This window comes from Haliotis rufescens, unplaced genomic scaffold, assembly GCF_023055435.1.
Source record: "Haliotis rufescens isolate VD_foot unplaced genomic scaffold, xgHalRufe1.0.p SCAF_7, whole genome shotgun sequence".
Taxonomy (NCBI): Eukaryota; Metazoa; Mollusca; class Gastropoda; order Lepetellida; family Haliotidae; genus Haliotis; species Haliotis rufescens.
In genome coordinates, this window is record NW_025964361.1 from 6,082,336 (window position 1) to 6,104,782 (window position 22,447).

The 22,447-nt window shown below is 49.1% G+C and overlaps 1 protein-coding gene across 1 annotated transcript in view; it reads left to right on the forward strand.

The window, feature by feature from the left end:
- The window catches only part of LOC124149638 (TBC domain-containing protein kinase-like protein), a 57,998-nt gene that overhangs the window by 8,370 nt on the left and 27,181 nt on the right, over nucleotides 1-22,447 (forward strand). The window contains exons 10-17 of the mRNA XM_048387632.1: nucleotides 781-838; nucleotides 1,685-1,778; nucleotides 2,208-2,346; nucleotides 3,223-3,322; nucleotides 4,468-4,517; nucleotides 5,322-5,427; nucleotides 6,960-7,094; nucleotides 7,910-7,972. Of these exons, the coding sequence (XP_048243589.1) occupies nucleotides 781-838; nucleotides 1,685-1,778; nucleotides 2,208-2,346; nucleotides 3,223-3,322; nucleotides 4,468-4,517; nucleotides 5,322-5,427; nucleotides 6,960-7,094; nucleotides 7,910-7,972 (745 nt within the window). The remainder of the gene's footprint in view (nucleotides 1-780; nucleotides 839-1,684; nucleotides 1,779-2,207; nucleotides 2,347-3,222; nucleotides 3,323-4,467; nucleotides 4,518-5,321; nucleotides 5,428-6,959; nucleotides 7,095-7,909; nucleotides 7,973-22,447) is intronic.

Genomic DNA, 22,447 nt, shown 5'->3' on the forward strand with positions numbered 1-22,447 from the left:
AGTTCATATTTACTACCTTGGTACCCGAGCCCGTATTGCCTGACCCTACCTTGGTATTGCAGTAAGTCTCAAGAGTTGCGTACAAAATGTCAAATTGGGAATTTTTTACTGGAGCCTTTGCATGAAATATTTGGATACACATATAAAAGGATCTGTTCATTTATAGACTGAAGTTGACTGAAGCTATTCCTTATTGAAACATCTAAAAGTGAATGCGTGCATACTCAGTGAGTGAGTGAGTGAGTATGGTTTTACGTCACTTTTAGTAATATTCCAGCAATATCCAAGCAGGGACACCACACAATGTACCAATTTGGGGAATCGAACCCAGGTTTTCAGTGTGATGACCGAACGCTTTAACAACTAGGCTACCTCAATACCTCTGCATACTCAGATGGGTACAATGTGTGAAGCTCATTTCTGCGGTCCCCCACCGTGATATTGCTGGAATATTGCTAAAACCATACCCACTCACTCACTCGCTGCATACTCAGAAAGAAATGAAAACAATAGTAACTTGTCTGTAACCATGGAGATATAGTGATTTTTTTACTGTAAACTACATATCACATGATTAACCATGGGTCTGGGTAGTCCTGTAGGTACCTGGGTCCTTCTCAGTATCCACCCAACCCAAGTACCTGAATTACCGATCCCAGCCCTACATACTTGCTTCTCTAAATGTTATTACTGATACCTTTGATGCATCAGATATAATTATATCTATCTTTTCTGTGTGGATGTGAACAGCATGTAGGTAACTTCATGCTTCTCTTTCAGACCAAGTCCATCTGATTTAAGAAAGCATCCATTCCTACGAGATTTACGCTTGAAAGAGGTGAATATTCATGGCAAATATCTGACCTAGGAAACATTTTCCCCAATAGTAAGGTCAATGGCAATATGACCAAGTTGAGACTTGTGTGAGGCACATTTCAGGCAATAACACAGACAGATATTGATAGATCAAGATCAATGACCAAGACACATATGAATTTAGGGGTGCAGTTATATTACATTGAACTGACTGCTGGTTGTGGCTCTCGCTTTACCGGTGTTGCAGTCCTCCTGAATCCGTAGGGACCCATGAAGATCCAGGGTAGAATAGGTCCTCAGCAACCCATGCTGGCCATAAAAAGCGACTATGCTTGTCGTAAGAGGAGACTAACAGGATTGGGTGGTCAGACTCGCGGCCTGGTTGATGCATGCCATGGTGTCCCAATTGTGTGGATCGATGCTCATGATGTCAGTCACTGGATTGTCTGGTCCAGACTCAATTATTTACAGACCGCCGTCATATAGCTGGAATATTGCTGAGTGCTGCATTAAACAACAAACAAACAAACAAACAAACTGACAAACAAATCAGTCCGTAGGGTTAGTTGTGTTAGGGTAGGTTATCACTGACACCGTTCTTAGTTCTTGGGATCCTTTTTCCGCTCAATCACCCTCGACAATCATTAGGGTTAGGTTCCCTTTCTAAACAAACACCCAGCTTTGTCATTCATGTCGTTTTGAAAGTATATCACTTGATAGGATTATTTTGTGGCATGTAGGATGAATCGCCTGTTATTAGGGTGGCCCTTTTGAAGATAAGAAAATGAATTTTAAAGTCAATATAAAATATAGAGGCCACAGTATAATGTTGTTGTATGGTGCTTGACTTGTGTTGTCTTGGCTACAGATCCCGTACAAGAATGGCTACTCTCTGTTCACTGCCAACCTGCGATGTGCAGACCTGGAGTTGCCCGTGCTCAATGAGGATGGTAACATGAATGGTCTGTGTTGCTGCTTTATATTCTAAGATTCATTAATTTTAGAAAAATATGAGGGATTATCAATTATCTGTCCCTAGTGAGTGAGTGAGTGAGTGAGTGAGTGTGGTTTTATGCCGCTTTTAGCAATATTACACAGAATCATCGCAGGTGACACCAGAAATTGATTTCACATATTATACCCATGTGGGGAATCGAACCCGGGTCTCCAGCGTGACGAGCAAACGCTTTAACCGCTAGACTATCGCACCGCTCCTCTGTCCCAAGTGAATAAATGTTGTACCATGGGCTACTATCACGATCATAGCATTAATTCTCTGTTGACAGTTCAATGTATTTCTGAGTTTGACATTCTATATATGATGATAGCAAACTTATTTTTATGCAACATGAGAAATGATGTATCATGGACCTTTGGACTGAATACTGTAGATTTATGTGACGACCATTTGTCGGAGAGAAGCATGGAGGAGGTTTACTACTTGTGGCGACTCGCAGGTGGCGACCTTGAGATGGCGCTGCGGAAAGCCGGCCTCATCAAGACCAACCCTCCCATCACTTTACTGCCTTGGTCCCAAGTGAATAAATGTTGTACCATGGGCTACTATCACGATCATAGCATTAATTCTCTGTTGACAGTTCAATGTATTTCTGAGTTTGACATTCTATATATGATGATAGCAAACTTATTTTTATGCAACATGAGAAATGATGTATCATGGACCTTTGGACTGAATACTGTAGATTTATGTGACGACCATTTGTCGGAGAGAAGCATGGAGGAGGTTTACTACTTGTGGCGACTCGCAGGTGGCGACCTTGAGATGGCGCTGCGGAAAGCCGGCCTCATCAAGACCAACCCTCCCATCACTTTACTGCCTTGGTATGAAAAAACGTTCCTGTGTCATTAAAAATGAAAAACGTGTATTGCTGGGAAATGAAAGAAACAATATGTTTAGTGTTAATGAGGAGAAACATCTTTGTGTGGATATTAAGAAATACCGTATAACGCAGTCTATAAAGCGACCACCCCCTATTAGGCGAACCCAATGAAAAGGCCTTCATAATTGATGCTAATTTGTATAACCCGCCTATAAAGGTAATAAATTATTCTCGTGACGTCAACCTATTTTTCAAAGTATGTGTTTTTGTACAGGTTATAAAACATAATGATTTCACAGAGACTAAAGTTACAATGGTTACAAAGATCTTTTTTCAGTGAAATATTTTTTCTGTGATATTAGATTGATTTTGTGACAACCAAAAGACTCTCAGTATGGTAACTCCAAGTGCAAACAGGTTCAGTTGCGACATGACAAGCATATCACTTCCGACGTCACGACGTCTGTACTGGCAAGCCATACAACTTGTATTGTATGAAAACACTGACTGGTCAAGCTAGATTGTATGGTAGGTAATAATAAAGTCTGTACCTCTCTGTGTTCAGTTATGTTAGTCCCGAGGGGGAAGTGTACGGCCAGCCGAGGGACGACGCAGAACTTCTTGACAACACCATCATCATCTTGTCACAGGAACAGCTCCGAAATGTAGGTGGTAATAGTGGTAGGGGGATAATTCAGAAATGTAGGTGTAATAGTAGTAGGGAGATAATTCAGAATTGTAGCTAGTGTAAGGGAGATAACTCCGAAATGTAGGTGATGGTAGTGTAAGGTAGATAACTCAGAAATGTAGGTAGTTTAAGGGAGATAACTCTTAGGCATTGATAGTGTAAGGTATCTAGATAACTCAGACGTTTAGGTAGTGTAAAGGGGATAACTCTGAGATGTAGGTGATGATCAAGCACCTCACAGCGATAGCCCATTCGTGGAGCTCTCTATACTATCGCTGCCACCAGTCAAAACTCCCCACTGTGAATAGGTGGCCCCAACAATGCTTGGAGTTGAACTCGCAACCGAATGACCGTTATGTTTAAAAACAAGTGACGACTGTCGTGACGTTGAATACACTTATCGCTGCTAAATTTCTTTCTTTGTTTGTCAATATGAATTTCTGTTTCATTAAAACAATCGTGTTATTAATATAGTAAGAATGTAAGGGAGAAGTTGGTTGATTTTCCGTTAGTCTGCAATCTTGAACCAATCTGATTATTAAAACAACAAAGTAAATTCATCTGGAAAACATGGTCAGTCGTAAACCTTTTCAAAATGCACTATGATGGCATTCCCAAAGACATAAACAAAAGTATGAACATTACTACATTTGGGGTTAGAGGCCAAATTTCAAGATTCTTGTAATGGCCGTGCCCACACTGATGGCAGCGATGTTACCGAGAGTGTAACGAAGGTGTCACGCTCTGGGAAGGAGCTTGGGTATGGAAAGTGTAAGGTAGATAACTCAGAAATTTAGGTAGTGTAAGGGATGTAGGTGATGATAGTGTTAGGAACATTAGCTGAAGTAAAATAAGAAGCAAGGTTGTGTTTCTAATACAGTGTGAAAATTATTAAAATAGCTTTTAGACAGATTATAATGTTCTTATTATTTCAACCTCAAGAAACAAGGAAAAGTTGAATTTTTATGAATATTGTCTCAATCATATTTAAAAAATACAGATTATTTTCCTGCAGTTCTACCAAGGTTTGTAAATGAGGGATTAATGAAGGCCAAGATTTCCATACATCTGTTGTGATTAAATCATTTTAGATTCTAGAATCAATCATTATTTCTGCCACAGAGACTCAAGGACATCGAGGAGACAGCCTATTACCCCCTGCTGGAAGATGAGTAAGTTGTCTTGTACACACCTATGTGCATGTCATTGTGGACCTGCGAATATCCAGGGTAGAATAGGTCTTCCGCAACACATTCTTGCCGCAACAGGCAACTATGCTTGTCGTAAGAGGCGACTTACGGGATCGGGTGGTCAGGCTCGCTGACTTGGTTGATGCATGTCATCGTATCCCATTTGGGTGGATTGGTGCTCATTATATCAATCACTGGATTGCCAGGTCCAAACTCGGTTATTTACAGACTGCAGTCATATAGCTTGAATATTGCTGAGTGCTGCGTTAAACAACAAACAAACAGCATATCATCGTGAAGTATTCGGATAGTTTCACCCTTGTACAATGTTGAAGTATTTACAGTGATAGACGTGAAAAGAGAACCTCATATCTCTTGCTGTTACCACAACAGTGACAACATGGAGATGTCAATAAGTGGTATAAGACAAACACCAAATTGTGGTGTATCATATCAGACTTTATTTAATCCCCTGGCTGCATCGTATCAAAAGATTATTTAAAGATGGAACTTGTTATTCCTTGCCTGGCATTCACATTAAGAGGATAAAGCAAAGACTAGTCGGCTCGGAGTCAGTATACTGTGTCTGAGTAGTATATTATTCATGTTAAACTGCAGCATGGTTTCTCATTGGGCTAGCACTATAAAAAGAGTGGACTAGTACAAGCAGCCACACTCATACGTGGATGCAGGTTGCTATATGAGTGAAATAATTTTGAATGCGACGTAAAACTCCATTTCACCTCACCTGTCATACTTGTGCAAGACATGTAATTGTTTTGTCAGGTCAAGCACGACATCTGCTGGGTTGCCGACGTCCCCAAGCAGCGGTGATCTGACTGACACTGCCAGCCTCCCTCTCGTCATCCGTGAGAAGGATGTGGAGTATCAGGTGATGCCTCGTGATATTTGACAATTTAGTTCAGATAATTTCATTAACAACATAATGTAGTTGAAAGGCAATGGAGTACTCAGTGTAATTATTGGTAAGAACAGCATGTATAGGACTATCATGTTTGAAGGTGAGAGCGTATCTTGTGAAAGGGCTCCGAAATGTTGCCTTGTTATGATCATTGATCTGACGGGGGCACAAGGGGCCCACTCGTCTAAGGCGCCACGATTTGCTGTGCAGAGTTGCGTCCCTTGGGCACGCCAGAAACCTATGATTGGGGGTTTGAATCCCGGTTCGCCCCGATTATGTTTCTAGGTTTGTCAGCACCATACCCGTGATCGTGGGTTTCACCGAAGTGGTAAACATCTGAGACCTGCATCACTTCGGGCTTTCCTCCCACATTAAGCTGACACGCTGCGATATAACTGGAATACTATTAAAAGCAGCGTTAAACCCAACTCACTCACTCACTCCTTGATCTGACAGCCATGCTCATGTGTTAAATTTTAAAATGTCTGCTGTAGGAATACCTTCCACATTAAGCAGACAGGCTGAAATACAGTCCAAACCTTGTTTAACCTCACCTACTCAATCACAAACTTGGGCAGTCGGGTAGCCTAGTGGTTAAAACGTCTGCTCGTCATGCTTAAGACCAGGGTTCGATTCCAGACATGGGTACAATGTGTGAAGCTCATTTCTGGTGTCCCCCGCCTTGATATTACTGGAATATTGCTAAAAGCGGCGTAAAACCATACTCACTCAATCACAAACTTACTATGCAGGGAATACATGCCACCGAACACTGCTTTAATGCACATCTCGTGTTATGGTCATGGCGCCAATAGGTGTTTGTATGCTTCTTTATGTAGGGAGGCCGTTTACCAGGTTGATGGTACACAAGTGTTTGTTTGGTTACATCACGGACATCACGGACTTGTATAACAAGTCCGTGGTTACATACTAGTCTGAACAAACGTAAAAATAAAATACCGCCCGCCTGCACTATTTGTTGAAAAGTCAATGCCAGAGAACCAATTCTTTTATTTTTTTAAGCCTTATGTGTTCAGAAATATCCCTATGGAATATTGAGTAGTATATATTTGAGTGTAATGCAAAGCATGATGTGTTGAAGTATTGATGTTAGAAGTATGATGGCATTATTTCTTTGTGAAGGTTAATATAAACATCACTGTTTGATTGAGTTATGCGACAATCATTCCATGCAGGGGTGTGATTTGGATCCATAAATTCCCATTCATTTTCTTAAAAATCTCAGACTGTCTTGTTTTGTTCAGTGAGTGATTCTGTTTAATGTAGAATGTCCCATAAGTATTTTAACTTTACTCCATTGGAAAATGGATGGCATTAGTGGCCCAACATTGAAAGAGCAGTTGGATAAATATTTTGCCAAGGAAGACAAATATAATCCTTAGCAACTGAAATTAAGGCAAGCCAAGTTTATATAAGACAGAAGATACTGGATGCAAATTAGAATATATTGTTTGAGATGAGTTAGGAATGCTGCTCCCCAGTTTCACCGCATCATCCTGTATGAGAGGCTACTCAAAGCGTACCCGTACAAGCGGCCACACATCTGGCAGGAAGCCCGGGTGGACATCCCTCCCCTCGTCCGTGCTCACGTCTGGGCCGCTCTCCTGGAGGTGGAGGTAGGAAACTAAGCTCTTGTCAATGATCCTGATGATGATCTGTGTACTGCATGTCTCCATAATATGTTTTAGGATTTAATGATCCTGTTTACATGCTGACCCAGACCTGTTAAGATCCAGGGCCCGGTTCCACAAAGCGATCTTAGTGCTACGTTGATCCTAAGCCTATGACAGAGTATGGGAGTTACTACCAACTAAGCACTAAGATCACTTTGTGGAATGGGGCACAGGTTAGAATAGGTCTTCAGCAACCCATGCTTGCCATAAGGTGTGTGCTTGTTGTGTAAGAGGCGACTGACGGGATCGGGTGGTCAGGCTGATACATGTAATCGTATCCCAATTGCGTAGATCAATGCTCATGGTTTCAATGGCTGGATTGTCTGGTCCAGACTCGATTATTTACAGACCGCTGTCATATAGCTGGAATATTGCTGAGTGCGGCATTAAAGAACAAGCAAACAAAACAAACACACTGAACAAGAGGGGTTGTCTGCCTGTAGATTGGGAGGTCAGTGGTTTGATACCTTGGTTGTGTCATTTTAAACTACATTAAAAGATGGTACTTGCTGTTACCATTCCTAGCATTTGGCATTTTGGGTTAAAACAAGGACTGGTTAGTATAATGTGTTTGAGTGAGGTATGCATGTAAAACTGCAGCATGGTATATTAGTGTGCAAGTCTGGACTAGTACAATCGGCAACATTCGAATCGCTATATTGGTGAAATGATCTTGAACGCAACTTTTAAACATTTCATCTCATCTCAATGCCAAATGCTCCTGTTTACATGCTATAACTCCTCTACTTGCCACCCAGGGTGACATCGAGGCCCTGTATGACTCCATCGACAAAGAGACCCCGACAGCCACAGACAGACAGGTGAGTTCTGCCACACACAGACCCACAGTAATCACTGGGGAAGTTCAAAGGGAGGATAGACTTAGTTCTGTTGGCAGTCCCTTATCAAGCAAGATTGGTTCAAGTCATCCAGTTAGTTCATCTAATAATTGGATTTCTTTGATTTATATTAATCTAGCACTTGATTATTACCATAAGTGAGTGAGTGAGTGAGTGAGTAAGGTTCTACGCCGCTTTTAGCAATGTTCCACCAATATCACAGCGGGGAACACCAGAAAAGGGCTTAGTACCCATGTGGGGAATCGAACCCTGGTCTTCGGCGTGACAAGTGAACGCTTTACTACTAGGCTACCCCACCGCCCCTCGATAACTGAAAAGATAGTTTTAGTCATGTAGTGATAGACCCGTGAAGATTCCAGGGTAGAATAGGTCTTCAGCAACCCATGCTTGCCGTAAACTATGCTTGTCGTAAAAGGCGACTAACGGGATCGGGTGGTCAGGCTCGCTGACTTGGTTGATGCATGTCATCGATCCCAATTGTGTGGATCGACGCTCACTGGATTGTCTGGTCCATACTCGATTATTTACAGACCGCCGTCATATAGCTGGAATATTGCTGAGTGCGGCGTTAAACAACAAACAAACCAAAAAATCATGTAGTCATATGTCAGGTTCATGTATGGCACTTCTTACATGTTTACACCCAGACTGGAACTGGCTACAGGATGTTGAACAGATTATCTTTAATATTCCAGCTCTTGTATGGGAAGCATTTAGTCACAGATATTTTTTTTTTCCCATTTCAGCTTATTTAAATTCCCAATGGCATCACTTTCATCCCTAACACATGTACAAAATTCAGGGCAGAACAGGTTGTCAGTACTCAATATTTGTAAGAGCTGAATAATGTGGAATAGTTGTGGACCTGGGTGCCGTTGTACAAAGTAGGGCTGGGGTGAGTCCAAATTTACTACCCGATTACCCTACCCTACCCGGGTACCCACTGTGGATATTTAGAGATAGGTACAAACTGCCCGATTTGGAAAAGTTTGACCGTAGCCCCGGCAAAATGTATTTAGATACACGTGTAAAAGGATCCGGTCATGCATACAGTGAATTCTCTTTCTGATTAAATCCTCCTTGGGGCACTTATTGCATTTTCCTTGCTCAAGAAAATCTATATGACATAGTTGTAACCATTTTCCTTAATAAAAAATGTTACCACACAAAAAACTTCGTTTTTGTATGATATACGACCACCCTTACGGGGCCTCACCCCCAACGGCGCCTCACGCCAGGGGGAGCAACTCTCACCCAAATCACTTTCCTTATGTCATCTGTAAGAGACAGACGTGTTGATTTTTCACACAAGACAAAAATAAGAGAAATCTATCGTTCGACAAGAACCATGGCTGACCAAACTGTATGTATGGTACATTTCTTTCATTGCAAAGGCGTAATACCTCGCATTGTGAAGTTATAGAGTTGTAATAATACGCCACGTGCATGGTACCTTTGAATTCAAATGGCCGTAATGGCGTCCATATTGTAGTTCCACGGGCTGATACATAAAACACCAAGGCCATTAAGAAACGGCTTGGGGTTTTGTTATATCATACAGCATTGGTCTACAATTTTTTCCTTTATAAAACCCAAGGTGGTGTGTTAATTCATAAACTACACTTACCTTTTTTACGGGTTTTTACACCTTAGCGCGTAACACGCCCCTTTGGTGTTATAATTATACTACGACATTGGCTATTAGTATCGCGTTACACAGAAACGGCTTGGGGTTTTGTTATATCATACAGCATTGGTCTACAATTTTTTCCTTTATAAAACCCAAGGTGGTGTGTTAATTCATAAACTACACTTACCTTTTTTACGGGTTTTTACACCTTAGCGCGTAACACGCCCCTTTGGTGTTATAATTATACTACGACATTGGCTATTAGTATCTAGTTTCACAATTTATGCACGTTTCTTTCCGATCTTTATATCGCACTGATACACGTTGATACCCTTCCCGCCCACCTCAGAAATTACGGTCTTGTTTACAAGACCTTCAAACTGTGTACGGGTTGTTCTAAGACAGGCACGAACGCTGCCTAATATGTCTGGCGGAGGACATTGCCTTTACCCCCCGGGGCCCCCAAAAAGAGACAAGTTGACTTGTTCCACTTTAAAGAGGTCTATTAAAGGCGGGGGTAGATATCAGATCTACTAAGACATCCCCCCCCCCCCCTCCCCATCTAAAAAGGGTAAAAAAAGCTGCCGAGATTGTCTCCCCCGCTCCCTCTCCGGGGGCCGGGGGAGAAGGCTCGAGGGTCCCCGTAGTAAGCACTGCACCCTCTCCTGCACTGCCTTTGGCAGACTTTTCTGCGTTACTTAAGTCGCAGATGGCGTCGATGATGGAGGAGGTAAAGTCTCAGCTCCGAGAGGAGATGCGGACCGAGCCTTCCCCGTTGTCGGCGCCGGACGCGGCTTCGAGACCTTGTGATATGCCCGGCGTCGGCCGAGGCAGGCAACTTGGTCTCGGGGACGATCTCAGACCGGGCTTCGGCGCCGGCTCGAGGTCGCTCCCCAGCGGAGGGGTGGTGGGCGCCGGCCCGTGCACTACCGACGCACAATTTATCCCTAGCGGAGCCAGACGCCTCTTCCGAGGCCGAGGCGTCCACTAGTGGATACCTAGCCCGGAGCCAGGTTGGTTCCCTTTGTCTCGGGGACGATCCGAGACCGAGCTTCGGCTCCGGCTCGAGGTCGCTCCCCAGCGTAGTGGTGGCGGGCACCGGCCCGTGCACTATGGACGCACAATTTTCCCTAGCGGAGCCAGACGCCTCTTCCGAGGCCGAGGCTTCCACTAGTGGATACCTAGCCCGGAGCCAGGTTGGTTCCCTTTGTCTCGGGGACGATCCGAAACCGAGCTTCGGCTCCGGCTCGAGGTCACTCCCCAGCGTAGTGGTGGCGGGCACCGGCCCGTGCACTACCGACGCACAATTTTCCCTAGCGGAGCCAGACGCCTCTTCCGAGGCCAAGGCTTTTACTAGTGGATACCTAGCCCAGTGCCAGGTGGGTTCCCTTGAACCTCCGGCACCTCGGCACCGGGACTCGGCCTCGGGCCGGGTGCAGAGACACTTGCGGGACAGGATTGTCCATGTACTGCCTCAGGTGGCTGCACCCATGCCAGAGTCGGAGACACCCAACTTGAATAAGGTCAAGCAGGGCCAGCGGTTGCCCCCCCTTTCCCGTGTGCGGTGCGGAGTTGAAGGCTGCTTACATATGCTTCGAGGAGCAATATCATAATGCATGCCAACAGCTCCGTGTGTCCGTACACTCCGCGTATCTGTCGGCTGTACAGAGGGAGTTAGCGGGAGAGGGGCCGGCCGACTCTTCAGAGTTGGCCGCGCAACTAACATTATCTTGCGCGGGACGCTATTCGTAGCTGTGCCTCGCAGATGATGTGCGCTGTTATGTGCATGCGCAGGCGGTGGATGTCGGTATCTAAATACTCGACTTACACACGCCAAGACCTACTTGCTTTGCCGTATAAGAGGGTGCCACCCTCTTCCCTGGGGCTCAGCAGGTGGTCCGAGAGGCTGCTCAATTGTATACTTCCATCAAAGACTCATAAGGCCTTGTTGGAGGTACCAAGCGTTAAAACCGCGTAAGCGGGCCTCTCCAATTGTCCCCTCCTACGCTAACGCACGGGTCAGACGTCCACACCTGCTGGGAAGCCGCCGCTTCCTTCAGGTATAAGGGCGCCGGGAGGAGCAAGAGAGGCACGGGCCGGGGCAAGGCAGCTGGTCGAGGCCAACAGCTTTTTCGCGGGGCTGGGAACGATGGGTTCCCATTAGCGCCCGAAGAGCCCCGGGTGAACCCACAGTCGCAAGTTATCGGGAAAACTCATCCGCTCCTCCACTTTTCCGGGATAAAGCACACTCCGGTGCCTGCTACCCGAGAGAAGGCGGAATTCCTCCGTGCCGAGGTCGACGCACTTCTTATGAAAGCTGCGATCGAACCGGGTCCCGAGGGACAGGAAAGCGAGGGCTTCTACTCGACTTGTTTCCTAGTCACCAAACAGTGATCTCAACTGTCGAGACAGGAGAAAGGCATATTTTAAGTCTATTGACGTTAGCCAATCTCCACATACCAATACACCCCGAGTTCAAGAAATACCTGAGGTTTTCTTTCGACGGGAGGTGTTATCAGTTCCGGGTTCTACCATTCGGGATCTCCACGGCCCCGAGGGTGTTCACCAAGCTGATGTTGATTCCCGCCCAAGTGGCCAGGTCAAAAGGTCGGTTCTGCCATCCGTACCTCGACGACTGGTTACTAAGAGCTCTATTGCAATCCCTGAGTCAGATAGCTACACAACAAGTGATAGATATTCTGATCACTCTAGGGTGGATGGTCAATCTCAAGAAGTCAGATCTGAGCCCCACTCAGATTCTAGTCTTCCTAGTGGCTAATTTCAACACGGTGAGAGGACGTGTATCTCTGTCACAAGATATCAAGTCCCTTAAGCGCAAGTCACACTGCTCGTACATGGCTCCAGTTACTGGACAACATGGCGGCGACAGTGGATTTGGTCTGGCGGGCGCGCTTGAGAATGAGTCCCATTCAACAAGCACTCCGTCGACTTTGGGCGAACTCGGAAGATCTCGAGACTGTGCTCGAGACTCCGTAGTGGCTCATTACACACCTCCAGTGGTGGACCGAGGTCGGGAATCACTCCCGTTCCGTCTCTCACAGTTCAAACAGACGCGTCACTCTCCGGCTGGGGAGGCGTTCTGAATGATCACACTGCCTCGGGACTATGGTCCCAGCAGGAGATCAAACTGCATATCAATGTGCTAGAACTGAGAGCGGTCAGGTTGGTGTTCCAACGCTTCCCGGATCTGCTTCGTGGCCAAGTGGTTCGTCTAGAGATGGACAACCAAACGGCGATGACTTACATCCGGAAGCAGGCGGGAACGGCGTCTCCGTCGCTTCGACGAAAGACGTGGCAGTTCCTACTATAGTGCGACTCTCACGATATCAGGGTGCTACCTGTTTATCTCCCGGGGGTGGACAACGTCCGTGCGGACGCTCTGTCTTGCCGGATCCTCGCTCCTCACGAGTGGAGGCTCGACCCGGGGATATTCGGGATTTTCTCCCTGTTATACAGGTCGTTACAGGTGGATCGGTTTGCGTCTGGGTTAAATAACCAGACACCAACGTTCTGCTCCCGAGTCCACGACCCGAGGTCGGTGGCACCGGACGCCTTTCAGCTAGATTGGACGGACAGTTCTGTGGGCATTCTCCCCAGTACCTCTGATTTCCAAGGTCCTGTCTCAGCTAGGCACTCAGCCTGCGCGACTAATTGTGCTCCTGGCACCTCTTTAGTCGGCGCAGAGTGGGTTTCCAGTAATACTCAGGTTTCTGGCTCAGCCTCCTGTTATATTACCTTTACACCGGACCTCCTATCCCAGAACGGGGCCCTCCACCCGAATCTCAGGATTCAATGGGTGGCTTGGCCACTGTCAGGAATCGCCTCCAGAAGAGCGGTATTCCTGCACGAGTTGCAGACACAATACTGGCTTCGCGGAGGGATTCGACAAACGTTCAGTACGATAGATAGGCCTGCTATGCGCCCTGGTGTGTCGATAGAGGGATTGCAGATCTTTTTTCTGCAGATCTCGTATCCGTGCTTGAGTTTCTCCAGTCGCGACTAGATGACGGCCTGGCCGCATCAACAGTCCGAGGGTACTCTACAGCTATCGCAGCTTTTCACGTCCCTGTCGACGGGGCACTTCTGGGTGCACACCCATTAGTGCAGCGCTTTTTAGCAGGTGTGGACAGGATCCGACCGCCAGTCCAGCGGATCAGTCCCCCTTGGGACTTGTCAATCATTCTAGATTGGCTGTCCGGTCCTTCCTTTCGGGATCTGTCGTCTCTCTCTCTTCAGCTGTTGAGCTGGGAGACGGCGTTCCTTGTGGTGGTAACGTCCGGCAGACGGGTAGGCGACATTCGTGTTATGTCAGCCGATCCCAAAATAACTGTCTTCCATGGGGTCGATAAATATCACCGGGACAGTCATTCTCTTTCTGATTAAATCCTCCTTGGGGCACTTATTGCATTTTCCTTGCTCAAGAAAATCTATATGACATAGTTGTAACCATTTTCCTTAATAAAAAATGTTACCACACAAAAAACTTCGTTTTTGTATGATATACGACCACCCTTACGGGGCCTCACCCCCAACGGCGCCTCACGCCAGGGGGAGCAACTCTCACCCAAATCACTTTCCTTATGTCATCTGTAAGAGACAGACGTGTTGATTTTTCACACAAGACAAAAATAAGAGAAATCTATCGTTCGACAAGAACCATGGCTGACCAAACTGTATGTATGGTACATTTCTTTCTTTGCAAAGGCGTAATACCTCGCATTGTGAAGTTATAGAGTTGTAATAATACGCCACGTGCACGGTACCTTTGAATTCAAATGGCCGTAATGGCGTCCATATTGTAGTTCCACGGGCTGATACATGTAACACCAAGGCCATTAAGAAACGGCTTGGGGTTTTGTTATATCATACAGCATTGGTCTACAATTTTTTCCTTTACAAAACCCAAGGTGGTGTGTTAATTCATAAACTACACTTACCTTTTTTACGGGTTTTTACACCTTAGCGCGTAACACGCCCCTTTGGTGTTATAATTATACTACACATTGGCTATTAGTATCGCGTTACAAATCGCATTCTACATTACGCCTTTGCTTCTAGTTTCACAATTTATGCACGTTTCTTTCCGATCTTTATATCGCACTGATACACGTTGATACCCTTCCCGCCCACCTCAGAAATTACGGTCTTGTTTACAAGACCTTCAAACTGTGTACGGGTTGTTCTAAGACAGGCACGAACGCTGCCGAATATGTCTGGCGGAGGACATTGCCTTTACCCCCCGGGGCCCCCAAAAGAGACAAGTTGACTTGTTCCACTTTAAAGAGGTCTATTAAAGGCGGGGGTAGATATCAGATCTACTAAGACATCCCCCCCCTCCCCATCTAAAAAGGGTAAAAAAGCTGCCGAGATTGTCTCCCCCGCTCCCTCTCCGGGGGCCGGGGGAGAAGGCTCGAGGGTCCCCGTAGTAAGCACTGCACCCTCTCCTGCACTGTCTTTGGCAGACTTTTCTGCGTTACTTAAGTCGCAGATGGCGTCGATGATGGAGGAGGTAAAGTCTCAGCTCCGAGAGGAGATGCGGACCGAGCCTTCCCCGTTGTCGGCGCCGGACGCGGCTTCGAGACCTTGTGATATGCCCGGCGTCGGCCGAGGCAGGCAACTTGGTCTCGGGGACGATCTCAGACCGGGCTTCGGCGCCGGCTCGAGGTCGCTCCCCAGCGGAGGGGTGGCGGGCGCCGGCCCGTGCACTACCGACGCACAATTTTTCCCTAGCGGAGCCAGACGCCTCTTCCGAGGCCGAGGCTTTCACTAGTGGATTCGTAGCCCGGAGCCAGGGGGGTTCCCTTGGTCTCGGGGACGATCCGAGACCGAGCTTCGGCTCCGGCTCGAGGTCGCTCCCCAGCGTAGTGGTGGCGGGCACCGGCCCGTGCACTACCGACGCACAATTTTCCCTAGCGGAGCCAGACGCCTCTTCCGAGGCCGAGGCGTCCACTAGTGGATACCTAGCCCGGAGCCAGGTTGGTTCCCTTTGTCTCGGGGACGATCCGAGACCGAGCTTCGGCTCCGGTTCGAGGTCGCTCCCCAGCGTAGTGGTGGCGGGCACCGGCCCGTGCACTACCGACGCACAATTTTCCCTAGCGGAGCCAGACGCCTCTTCCGAGGCCGAGGCGTCCACTAGTGGATACCTAGCCCGGAGCCAGGTTGGTTCCCTTTGTCTCGGAGACGATCCGAGACCGAGCTTCGGCTCCGGCTCGAGGTCGCTCCCCAGCGTAGTGGTGGCGGGCACCGGCCCGTGCACTACCGACGCACAATTTACCCTAGCGGAGCCAGACGCCTCTTCCGAGGCCAAGGCTTTCACTAGTGGATACCTAGCCCAGTGCCAGGTGGGTTCCCTTGAACCTCCGGCACCTCGGCACCGGGACTCGGCCTCGGGCCGGGTGCAGAGACACGTGCGGGACAGGATTGTCCATGTACTGCCTCAGGTTGCTGCGCCCATGCCAGAGTCGGAGACACCCAACTTGACTAAGGTCAAGCAGGGCCGGCGGTTGCCCCCCTTTTCCCGTGTGCGGTGCGGAGTTGAAGGCTGCTTACATATGCTTCGAGGAGCAATATCATAATGCATGCCAACAGCTCCGTACGTCCGTACACTCCGCGTATCTGTCGGCTGTACAGAGGGAGTTAGCGGGAGAGGGGCCGGCCGACTCTTCGGAGTTGGCCGCGCAACTAACATTATCTTGCGCGGGACGCTATTCGTAGCTGTGCATCGCAGATGATGTGCGCTGTTATGTGCATGCGCAGGCGGTGGATGTCGGTATCTAAATACTCGACTTACACACGCCAAGACCTACTTGCTTTGCCGTATAAGAGGGTGCCACCCTCTTCCCTGGGGCTCAGCAGGCGGTCCGAGAGGCTGCTCAATTGTATACTTCCATCAAAGACTCATAAGGCCTTGTTGGAGGTACCAAGCGTTAAAACCGCGTAAGCGGGCCTCTCCAATTGTCCCCTCCTACGCTAACGCACGGGTCAGACGTCCACACCTGCTTGGAAGCCGCCGCTTCCTTCAGGTATAAGGGCGCCGTGAGGAGCAAGAGAGGCACGGGCCGGGGCAAGGCAGCTGGTCGAGGCCAACAGCTTTTTCGCGGGGCTGGGAACGATGGGTTCCCATTAGCGCCCGAAGAGCCCCGGGTGAACCCATAGTCGCAAGTTATCGGGAAAACTCATCCGCTCCTCCACTTTTCCGGGATAAAGCACACACCGGTGCCTGCTACCCGAGAGAAGGCGGAATTCCTCCTTGCCGAGGTCGACGCACTTCTTATGAAAGCTGCGATCGAACCGGGTCCCGAGGGACAGGAAAGCGAGGGCTTCTACTCGACTTGTTTCCTAGTCACCAAACAGTGATCTCAACTGTCGAGACAGGAGAATGGCTAACGTCAATAGACTTAAAATACGCCTATCTCCACATACCAATACATCCAGAGTTCAAGAAATACCTGAGGTTTTCTTTCGACGGGAGGTGTTATCAGTTCAGGGTTCTACCATTCGGGATCTCCACGGCCCCGAGGGTGTTCACCAAGCTGATGTTGATTCCCGCCCAAGTGGCCAGGTCAAAAGGTCGGTTCTGCCATCCGTACCTCGACGACTAGGTTACTAAGAGCTCTATTCCAATCCCTGAGTCAGATAGCTACACAACAAGTGATAGATATTCTGATCACTCTAGGGTGGATGGTCAATCTCAAGAAGTCAGATCTGAGCCCCACTCAGAATCTAGTCTTCCTAGTGGCTAATTTCAACACGGTGAGAGGACGTGTATCTCTGTCACAAGATATCAAGTCCCTTAAGCGCAAGTCACACTGCTCGTACATGGCTCCAGTTACTGGACAACATGGCGGCGACAGTGGATTTGGTCTGGCGGGCGCGCTTGAGAATGAGTCCCATTCAACAAGCACTCCGTCGACTTTGGGCGAACTCGGAAGATCTCGAGACTGTGCTCGAGACTCCGTAGTGGCTCATTACACACCTCCAGTGGTGGACCGAGGTCGGGAATCACTCCCGTTCCGTCTCTCACAGTTCAAACAGACGCGTCACTCTCCGGCTGGGGAGGCGTTCTGAATGATCACACTGCCTCGGGACTATGGTCCCAGCAGGAGATCAAACTGCATATCAATGTGCTAGAACTGAGAGCGGTCAGGTTGGTGTTCCAACGCTTCCCGGATCTGCTTCGTGGCCAAGTGGTTCGTCTAGAGATGGACAACCAAACGGCGATGACTTACATCCGGAAGCAGGGGGGAACGGCGTCTCCGTCGCTTCGACGAAAGACGTGGCAGTTCCTACTATAGTGCGACTCTCACGATATCAGGGTGCTACCTGTTTATCTCCCGGGGGTGGACAACGTCCGTGCGGACGCTCTGTCTTGCCGGATCCTCGCTCCTCACGAGTGGAGGCTCGACCCGGGGATATTCGGGATTTTCTCCCTGTTATACAGGTCGTTACAGGTGGATCTGTTTGCGTCTGGGTTAAATAACCAGACACCAACGTTCTGCTCCCGAGTCCACGACCCGAGGTCGGTGGCACCGGACGCCTTTCAGCTAGATTGGACGGACAGTTCTGTGGGCATTCTCCCCAGTACCTCTGATTTCCAAGGTCCTGTCTCAGCTAGGCACTCAGCCTGCGCGACTAATTGTGCTCCTGGCACCTCTTTAGTCGGCGCAGAGTGGGTTTCCAGTAATACTCAGGTTTCTGGCTCAGCCTCCTGTTATATTACCTTTACGACCGGACCTCCTATCCCAGAACGGGGCCCTCCACCCGAATCTCAGGATTCAATGGGTGGCTTGGCCACTGTCAGGAATCGCCTCCAGAAGAGCGGTATTCCTGCACGAGTTGCAGACACAATACTGGCTTCGCGGAGGGATTCGACAAACGTTCAGTACGATAGATAGGCCTGCTATGCGCCCAGGTGTGTCGATAGAGGGATTGCAGATCTTTTTTCTGCAGATCTCGTATCCGTGCTTGAGTTTCTCCAGTCGCGACTAGATGACGGCCTGGCCGCATCAACAGTCCGAGGGTACTCTACAGATATCGCAGCTTTTCACGTCCCTGTCGACGGGGCACTTCTGGGTGCACACCCATTAGTGCAGCGCTTTTTAGCAGGTGTGGACAGGATCCGACCGCCAGTCCGGCGGATCAGTCCCCCTTGGGACTTGTCAATCATTCTAGATTGGCTGTCCGGTCCTTCCTTTCGGGATCTGTCGTCTCTCTCTCTTCAGCTGTTGAGCTGGGAGACGGCGTTCCTTGTGGTGGTAACGTCCGGCAGACGGGTAGGCGACATTCGTGTTATGTCAGCCGATCCCAAAATAACTGTCTTCCATGGGGTCGATAAATATCACCGGGACAGTCATTCTCTTTCTGATTAAATCCTCCTTGGGGCACTTATTGCATTTTCCTTGCTCAAGAAAATCTATATGACATAGTTGTAACCATTTTCCTTAATAAAAAATGTTACCACACAAAAAACTTCGTTTTTGTATGATATACGACCACCCTTACGGGGCCTCACCCCCAACGGCGCCTCACGCCAGGGGGAGCAACTCTCACCCAAATCACTTTCCTTATGTCATCTGTAAGAGACAGACGTGTTGATTTTTCACACAAGACAAAAATAAGAGAAATCTATCGTTCGACAAGAACCATGGCTGACCAAACTGTATGTATGGTACATTTCTTTCTTTGCAAAGGCGTAATACCTCGCATTGTGAAGTTATAGAGTTGTAATAATACGCCACGTGCACGGTACCTTTGAATTCAAATGGCCGTAATGGCGTCCATATTGTAGTTCCACGGGCTGATACATGTAACACCAAGGCCATTAAGAAACGGCTTGGGGTTTTGTTATATCATACAGCATTGGTCTACAATTTTTTCCTTTACAAAACCCAAGGTGGTGTGTTAATTCATAAACTACACTTACCTTTTTTACGGGTTTTTACACCTTAGCGCGTAACACGCCCCTTTGGTGTTATAATTATACTACACATTGGCTATTAGTATCGCGTTACAAATCGCATTCTACATTACGCCTTTGCTTCTAGTTTCACAATTTATGCACGTTTCTTTCCGATCTTTATATCGCACTGATACACGTTGATACCCTTCCCGCCCACCTCAGAAATTACGGTCTTGTTTACAAGACCTTCAAACTGTGTACGGGTTGTTCTAAGACAGGCACGAACGCTGCCGAATATGTCTGGCGGAGGACATTGCCTTTACCCCCCGGGGCCCCCAAAAGAGACAAGTTGACTTGTTCCACTTTAAAGAGGTCTATTAAAGGCGGGGGTAGATATCAGATCTACTAAGACATCCCCCCCCTCCCCATCTAAAAAGGGTAAAAAAGCTGCCGAGATTGTCTCCCCCGCTCCCTCTCCGGGGGCCGGGGGAGAAGGCTCGAGGGTCCCCGTAGTAAGCACTGCACCCTCTCCTGCACTGTCTTTGGCAGACTTTTCTGCGTTACTTAAGTCGCAGATGGCGTCGATGATGGAGGAGGTAAAGTCTCAGCTCCGAGAGGAGATGCGGACCGAGCCTTCCCCGTTGTCGGCGCCGGACGCGGCTTCGAGACCTTGTGATATGCCCGGCGTCGGCCGAGGCAGGCAACTTGGTCTCGGGGACGATCTCAGACCGGGCTTCGGCGCCGGCTCGAGGTCGCTCCCCAGCGGAGGGGTGGCGGGCGCCGGCCCGTGCACTACCGACGCACAATTTTTCCCTAGCGGAGCCAGACGCCTCTTCCGAGGCCGAGGCTTTCACTAGTGGATTCGTAGCCCGGAGCCAGGGGGGTTCCCTTGGTCTCGGGGACGATCCGAGACCGAGCTTCGGCTCCGGCTCGAGGTCGCTCCCCAGCGTAGTGGTGGCGGGCACCGGCCCGTGCACTACTGACGCACAATTTTCCCTAGCGGAGCCAGACGCCTCTTCCGAGGCCGAGGCGTCCACTAGTGGATACCTAGCCCGGAGCCAGGTTGGTTACCTTTGTCTCGGGGACGATCCGAGACCGAGCTTCGGCTCCGGTTCGAGGTCGCTCCCCAGCGTAGTGGTGGCGGGCACCGGCCCGTGCACTACCGACGCACAATTTTCCCTAGCGGAGCCAGACGCCTCTTCCGAGGCCGAGGCGTCCACTAGTGGATACCTAGCCCGGAGCCAGGTTGGTTCCCTTTGTCTCGGAGACGATCCGAGACCGAGCTTCGGCTCCGGCTCGAGGTCGCTCCCCAGCGTAGTGGTGGCGGGCACCGGCCCGTGCACTACCGACGCACAATTTACCCTAGCGGAGCCAGACGCCTCTTCCGAGGCCAAGGCTTTCACTAGTGGATACCTAGCCCAGTGCCAGGTGGGTTCCCTTGAACCTCCGGCACCTCGGCACCGGGACTCGGCCTCGGGCCGGGTGCAGAGACACGTGCGGGACAGGATTGTCCATGTACTGCCTCAGGTTGCTGCGCCCATGCCAGAGTCGGAGACACCCAACTTGACTAAGGTCAAGCAGGGCCGGCGGTTGCCCCCCTTTTCCCGTGTGCGGTGCGGAGTTGAAGGCTGCTTACATATGCTTCGAGGAGCAATATCATAATGCATGCCAACAGCTCCGTACGTCCGTACACTCCGCGTATCTGTCGGCTGTACAGAGGGAGTTAGCGGGAGAGGGGCCGGCCGACTCTTCGGAGTTGGCCGCGCAACTAACATTATCTTGCGCGGGACGCTATTCGTAGCTGTGCATCGCAGATGATGTGCGCTGTTATGTGCATGCGCAGGCGGTGGATGTCGGTATCTAAATACTCGACTTACACACGCCAAGACCTACTTGCTTTGCCGTATAAGAGGGTGCCACCCTCTTCCCTGGGGCTCAGCAGGCGGTCCGAGAGGCTGCTCAATTGTATACTTCCATCAAAGACTCATAAGGCCTTGTTGGAGGTACCAAGCGTTAAAACCGCGTAAGCGGGCCTCTCCAATTGTCCCCTCCTACGCTAACGCACGGGTCAGACGTCCACACCTGCTTGGAAGCCGCCGCTTCCTTCAGGTATAAGGGCGCCGTGAGGAGCAAGAGAGGCACGGGCCGGGGCAAGGCAGCTGGTCGAGGCCAACAGCTTTTTCGCGGGGCTGGGAACGATGGGTTCCCATTAGCGCCCGAAGAGCCCCGGGTGAACCCATAGTCGCAAGTTATCGGGAAAACTCATCCGCTCCTCCACTTTTCCGGGATAAAGCACACACCGGTGCCTGCTACCCGAGAGAAGGCGGAATTCCTCCTTGCCGAGGTCGACGCACTTCTTATGAAAGCTGCGATCGAACCGGGTCCCGAGGGACAGGAAAGCGAGGGCTTCTACTCGACTTGTTTCCTAGTCACCAAACAGTGATCTCAACTGTCGAGACAGGAGAATGGCTAACGTCAATAGACTTAAAATACGCCTATCTCCACATACCAATACATCCAGAGTTCAAGAAATACCTGAGGTTTTCTTTCGACGGGAGGTGTTATCAGTTCAGGGTTCTACCATTCGGGATCTCCACGGCCCCGAGGGTGTTCACCAAGCTGATGTTGATTCCCGCCCAAGTGGCCAGGTCAAAAGGTCGGTTCTGCCATCCGTACCTCGACGACTAGGTTACTAAGAGCTCTATTCCAATCCCTGAGTCAGATAGCTACACAACAAGTGATAGATATTCTGATCACTCTAGGGTGGATGGTCAATCTCAAGAAGTCAGATCTGAGCCCCACTCAGAATCTAGTCTTCCTAGTGGCTAATTTCAACACGGTGAGAGGACGTGTATCTCTGTCACAAGATATCAAGTCCCTTAAGCGC